Source organism: Sprattus sprattus (genome assembly GCF_963457725.1).
Source record: "Sprattus sprattus genome assembly, chromosome: 18".
NCBI lineage: Eukaryota > Metazoa > Chordata > Actinopteri > Clupeiformes > Clupeidae > Sprattus > Sprattus sprattus.
The window spans coordinates 11,722,295-11,729,166 of record NC_137916.1 but is presented as its reverse complement, the minus strand read 5'-3'; the positions used below and the strand labels follow the sequence as shown (position 1 = coordinate 11,729,166).

General features: G+C 43.0%; 1 protein-coding gene across 1 annotated transcript; it reads left to right on the top strand.

Moving 5' to 3' along the window:
- Positions 1-109: 109 nt before the first annotated feature.
- Positions 110-6,736, top strand: poldip3 (polymerase (DNA-directed), delta interacting protein 3; the record flags this gene model as incomplete). The annotated part of the gene is made up of 10 exons (XM_080856610.1): positions 110-210; positions 1,174-1,292; positions 1,406-1,821; positions 2,226-2,285; positions 2,379-2,459; positions 3,396-3,602; positions 3,876-3,953; positions 4,094-4,223; positions 5,360-5,426; positions 5,765-6,736. The coding sequence occupies 10 exons, from the start codon at positions 110-112 to the stop codon at positions 5,979-5,981; spliced, it is 1,476 nt and encodes a 491-aa protein (XP_080712736.1). The 3' UTR covers positions 5,982-6,736.
- Positions 6,737-6,872: the final 136 nt, after the last annotated feature.

Genomic DNA, 6,872 nt, shown 5'->3' with positions numbered 1-6,872 from the left:
TAAACAAACTGAGTGTTTCATTTTCACAAAGCAGATCACATTTTATTCCTTGTTGGCCCCATCGACCACAGTCTCGGTTTTCGATTTACTGCCTTGTTTCGTCACACGCATGCGCAACAGATGCGGCAGGCTGCAGGGAATGATGGCGGATCTTTCTCTTGACGAATTAATACGCCGACGAGGTTTAAACACCAAAGGAGCTGTTCAGAGGTAACACACGCTGCAAATGTTAAAGATATTACCTCTAAATTATATATGTTGATTCTAGAGAGCTAATTTTAAACCTGAATGTAAAATATCGATTGAAACTGCTTCGTTATTTGTCCAGCGTCCTGCTCTAAGGACCGCCCGCGTCTCTTCCTTGATTGGATCAAGACGGCTTCTTCCGTCTTTACCCCTTAATAAAGTGTTTTTTGATTCGCTGCTGAACATTGCTCTTGTGGCTAGTTTCTGGCAAGCCATCTAGCTAGTTAGCCCGTGTTCATTCAGTCATTTTGTAATCAGCTGTTTGCATATTCATTTTATTTTGTCGACACAATTGGCTCAAACTCAGCGACGTTAAAAACTACGTCGTTTGTGTTAAACACACCTATAACTCGGTAAGTTAATGCATCCTAACCTCTGGCTATCTAGCAATGAACTTTGTTATGGCTAGCGCTAACGTTAGCTGGAGAGGCAACTACAACTTGGGTGAACAAATGTGAGAGACTTCACAATATAAAGTGTTCCTGAAAGCTATACTATACACGGGCTAACGTTAAATACTGACCTTCGACTGTACGCGTATGTTGTATAGTTACCTCCGCCATGGGGGTTATCTGATCGCTTCGGTGTGTTTGCCTGTTTGTTTGTCAGCAGGATCAAGGCCTCAAGGAGCCCATCTACGAGTTATTTTTCATTTTTGTTAACGTTGTGAGAGGGCATTTGGCTTTAGTGTATTTCTGCGCTTTCCGAATGCCTATCTAGTTCTCTATGTGGCTGTTGTGAAGTCTCTTTGGCACGTTCTCATTCCTGGCTATATTTTGAGGCTGGGATGTTTGATCACAGGCAATTTTACATATGATAGTGATTGCACAATGCTTTAGTTGGTCTTTCTTCTGTATTTTAATATGCATCTTCCTCATATACATACGTGGCTTGTGCCTATTTTAAAAGTTAATGTTTCTCTTGCAGGCCAGCCTTTGATAGAATGATGGGGACAGTGGGAAGAACGTTTGATGCAAGGCAGAAGATTGGGGCTGCTGATGTCCGACAGAGGCTTGGTAGCAGTGGGCAAACAGGGCCAGGATCAGGTAAATGGCTTGAACATATATATTTTTTTGAATGGGAGAATTTGCAGATGTTGTATGTCATGACTATTATTTTGAGAACTTTAGGAATAGTATTGTGTGATGCTTGCCTTCAGGGTTCCAGGTGAAAGATGCCAGGGAGAAGATTGGCCAGAAAGATGCCCGGTTCCGGATAAGAGGACGAGGCGGTGCAACTGGGGGTGTGCAGGATGCCCGGCAGATGCTCAACTCCCGAAAACAGCAAGGACCGAACCCAGTGGGCAACCCTCTTCTATCCCACAAGCCCCTGGGAATGGGGCTGCAAGCCACCTTCCAAATCCACAATAATAACGGTGCAACCAATGCCAGTGCCAGACAGTTCCCACCCACCTTCCAAGGACTTAATGTCCGAGCAGGGCTCTTGCCTCAGCCCAGTGGTGGGATAAAGAAAGTAGTGGATGCACGTGATCGGCTAAGCCTGAAGAGGAGCATCACTGGAGCAGCACCCACTATGAGCTCACAAACACCTTTGAAGATCACTAAAACTATTCAGGTAGGGGTTTCTTTGCTACTTATTGCTGTCGGTATTTGATGTCTGTTGACTCTGTTCTCATATATTGAACAGCCTGAGTATTCCAAGTACGTGGTATAGTTACAAACCTAAAAAAGTGAACTCCGAGTGAGTGGTAAACCTCCTAATAGAAAGGCGCTATGGCTTCATTAACCCAGGAAAATGAAGTCAGAGGGCTCTTCTTTTCGGAGTTATCTTCCCCCAGGTTTGCCACTATACCATGTACTTGGAACTGTTAGCCTAAATGAGCTAACATCAATGATTTTCTAATTTAATGGAGGTAGAACATGGATTTTATATTTTTCTCTTCATATCACCTAGTTTCTATATTTTGGCGATCTTGGGTGAACGTTATTTTTACTCAGAGGTTAATTCTCTGATTACAGCAAAGGCCAGTTGGAATGGCGAGTGACATCCGGTTTAACGTTCCTAGCAGAGGAGCCCAGGTGAGTGAGGAGAAGCCCTGGGAGCACCAACTGCATGACCTCATTTTAAATGCATGAACAAACCTGATCACGTCCTCTCTTTTCTCTCAACAGCAGTCTCTCTTGAATGACGACGATGTTATCCTTAACAAACAGATGAAGATAACCACCGCTAACCACATGGCACAGACACGGGTGAGTAGCGGTTCATCATATTCCAGTTTAGCAATTCTTCTGCCTTGTGCCCCTTACCTCAGGGTGCAGGTGACGGACTGGTGGGCCTTTATTGTTCATGAACAGACAAAGAAAATATACAGCAATTGTTTAGACATGGAGACCAGATATAATCCTGACGGCTCTTTTACTTGTACTGCTCCAGTGGGAGCCATGTGTTTTTCTCACATGTAAACAATACCATCTCTTTAAAGTCCACTTCAGTTAATAAAGCTGTGATCTTTTAAAGGCACACAGCTCCTCAGGCCTTAGTTTAAGCACATTGAAACCCTGGCACAGGACTGGCTTGCATAAAAGACTGGCCAGAATGTCATCTGCCCTGGCAGAAAATGGCTTGGCTCATTCCAGGAGAAGCAGCAGAACAGAAAAGCCCGGTGACCACTGGCACTCGGCCTTGGGCTTGTTCTGTTCTCATGGGTCACTAGGTGAGTGCAGAGAAGGGGCAGCACCACAGAGAACTAGGTAACCAGGAAGGATGCTGGAACAGCCTCTGGATTCTTTTTTTTAGTTTAGGTTTTTCTCCCCTTTTATTGAGCTATAATGGTGAGGAATGACAGGAAATGGGTGGGAGAGAGACTGGGAGTGGGATCAGGAAATGGCTGCTTGCCATGGTAAATTTCAGTATGCGTCTGTCCCCTTCCCACAAAACCTATATTCTTTGCCACATCGTTGCTGTACAGTGGCACTAAATTGAATCAAATTATTTCACAAATTACAAATCCAAGTTTAGTGCACTCAGGCTTGACTGACAGGGGATTAGTGACGGGGATTATTGAACATTTTAATGTTGGGTGTGAACTTCTCAAAATTGTTGGCAAGAATACAGGTCAGGAAAGGAGGAGGAAGTGCTCTCTTCTTTGTAGGGGTAACATTCAAATTATTTGCTTCCCCCCCTAGCCGGGTGGCATTGGATCCTCTTTCTCCATGTCGGCTCCTATAACCAAAGTGGTGAGGAACGACGCTTACACTGCCCCACCTCCACCTGTACCTTCTCCTCCTGCACGATCCACTGCTGCTCCCCCCGTGGCCACTGGGCAGGGCCATGGGCATGGACATGGGCAACAAGCAGCAGCCACCAGTGCCCGCCCTGCCCCCCCTCCTCAGGTAGGTCTGACTCCGGCAACACTTTACCAGCCACAAACACACAGAGTGGTCACTATGGGAGGTGTCCGTGCATGCAAATGTTACTGTCTTTAATGTACTCTTCAATTTTTGTCTGCGATGTATTTTTATGTTTTTAATTCGCATACAACAGCCTAGAGTCAATTGGTAGAGTTCATGAAAATAGTCAAAAAGCAGCTGATTTGGTAAATTATGAAGGTGTTAGTATGTTTACCACCAATTAAGTTGCTAGTTCTTTTGTCCGTGCCTCTACAGCCTACCTTCAGTCCACTGGAAGGCACCAAGATCACAGTGAACAACCTTCATCCCCGGGTCACTGAGGAAGATATTGTGGTCAGTATTCTCTCTTTCCTCTGTCTCCTTCCCGTCTCCCTACGTTCATCTCAAATGAGGCCTTTGATTAAGTGTTGTTGAACCATATTGAAATTACTCATTACCTTTTCTCTGTGTGTGTCTCCTTACGTGCTGCACAGGAACTGTTCTGTGTTTGCGGTGCTTTGAAACGAGCACGACTGGTCAAGCAGGGAGTGGCCGAGGTTGTGTTTGTCAAGAAAGATGACGCAATAAGTGCTTACAGGAAGTACAACAACCGTTGCCTGGATGGTAAACCTCTTTCCAGTATTATAATATTCAAATAGGGCTGGGCAATATAGACCAAAAATCAAACCTTTTTTTGTGTAATATTTTACCACTTACTTCAGTGTCCATTCCATGCGACACAGAAAATACAATTTCCAATAGCGATTGAGTCCCTCCTAGACTAGACAGCTCTGGGCACTTCCATTGGTGATCGTTGACATTATGAGAGAGACGCCTGAGTTACCTTCTGAGCTGTTTTGTGGTGGGAAATACATAGAGGAAAACTGTATTAAAAGAAACAACTTGTAAGCGAAAGGGTTAACAGCCGTGGCTGAACTCGTACTATTAGTTGTCCAGCTACACATGTTAACTCCAAACCTCCACTTTCTCATATTGGTGACTGGTTGAGGTAACCTGCAAAATAGTGATCTAGATACATATATTTGGTGTTCACTCACTTTAGGTATGAGGTACACCACCGCAAAAGGTTGTTCCTGTTGAAACGGTTTGAAGTGGAAACTAGGGTGCTACTTTCTGCTGGACTATTCAGTAACTTATTTGCTGTCTTGCTTTGTCTTGTGTTGTACTTGCTTGATGTTTGACTGTGTTAGGAAAGTTGTTGGCTCGCTAGTTTGTCATAAAACAAGTAAGCTCTTTTCAACAGGTTTCGTTAAGTTTAATTTCTAGCAAGCTTGATATAACACGCTTGGATATTGATGCTGTTAAGAGGGTGCTCTCGTGTCGCCTTCTTTGTAATGCTATTGTGATATCTATGTTGGCTAGCTTGCCAACAACTTTCCTAACACAGTCAAACATCAAGTAACTGCAACGCAAGACAAAGCAAGACCGCAAACAAGTTACTGAATAGTCCAGCAGAAAGTAGCACCCTACCTGGTGGCTTCAGAAACGCCGTAATGATACTTAAAGGAATTGTTTTGGAAATGTTTAGGGATTACTCAACTACTTGTTTGTGCTAAAGTGTAGTGGGTCATTGATTTTTGTTCATCTAACATCTTGCCTTCTCACTTTACTTACAGTGTTGATTTTTGAAATGCCCTTAATGGAGGATGGGTAGTAGAAGGCATTCATTTACATGATGGCTGATGTAAAATATGTAAGGACTCCTTGTGATGGTTTTTTGTGATGTTTGTGTTCAACAGGCCAGCCAATGAAGTGTAATCTACACATGCAGGGAAATGTCATCACCTCCGATCAACCCATTCTTCTGTAAGTCACTAATGGCTACTGTCCGCATACATTTCAGATAGCTTTACATTATAATGAGAATAATTGTGAAACACAATCAGTTGAACAGTAAAAAGCTAAACATTAAATTGAAACCTATATTAGCTAAAGTAGTGCGCAGTTGAGTAGTGGTACCAGTCCAGAGACACTACATAAGACTGAATGGTGCAACAAACATGGTTGTGACTATCAAAATCGCCCATTATTTCCCAATTCACAGAAAACATTTGAGTTTTACAAATCACCTTGGAGGCATACTGTACTGTAGTGCATCTTACCAATTTATCATGTTTCCTTCATCACGCCCTCTCCACTCTCAGGAGGCTGAGTGACACCCCAGGTGCAGGAGGTGGAGCGAGGAAAGATGGACTTCCTGCTTCTCTCAGCCGCCCAGGTGGCCGCCCTGCTTCCTCCCAGCCTGCGGCAGAAGTGGACCCCCAGACCATCCTCAAAGCTCTGTTCAAGTCCTCCGGCCAGACCTCCACAACCACAGAACCCCCGAGCTCCCAGGCCACTGCCTTTCGCATCAAGATTTAACCATGATCACATAAACAGGCACCTGTTTGCATATTTGACACATTCAAACACACGCACACAGGTACACCATGTCGTACATATTTATTTGTACTTCAGTAACAGAATTTGCATACAAAAATGTTTGAGTGTTTTAGAAATCACAATAATTTGGACCCTCCATGTCCATTCAGTCATCCAGTTCGTCAGCATTTAACTCCAGTGGTGTTGTCCACAGCAGTAGTGTTGATTGTTAGCTTGTGTATTTCAGTGGACCAACTGGAGAAAGGCTGACATAATTTGTTTGTAAGCTATTCTGTTTATTTTCAGTTTGAATTACAGATTTGAATGATAAAGCAAAAAGAATGGTGTCTGTCCAAAGGTTCATTTTAACATGCCTATGTTCAAATAGTTCACATTGAACGCAACCTCTGTGAAAGATGAGATGCTTGTTGCTTTTAGTTTTTTTTGGACTTTCCCCCCCTTTTTATATAATCCCTTAAAACAATATCCGGACAAGTACCAAAAGTGATGTCATTTACAACATGCAAAGGAATACTTACTGAAATTAAATGACTTGTACACAAGCTCACACTCTTCAAACAGGTTTTGTTCACCACTGTTCGCCTCCTTATGTACAATGAAATGCTTGTTGTGGCAGTTAAGCCACTTTGTCCTTAGATTATTAAACCGATGTAAACAGTCCATCTGAAACTCTTGTCTTTCAAACTGTAAATTACTTTCTACATATACATTCTTCTTTTGCTCAAAGGTCGAACGGCCAGAACTCTGTACAAGTGCATTTACTTCAGTAAAAATGTTCCTTTATATATACAAACATAATCTGTGTGATCTTTAATGGATAGTGCTCTTTTTAGGGTTGACTACCAATAAGCATTAATATGTGGCACATTA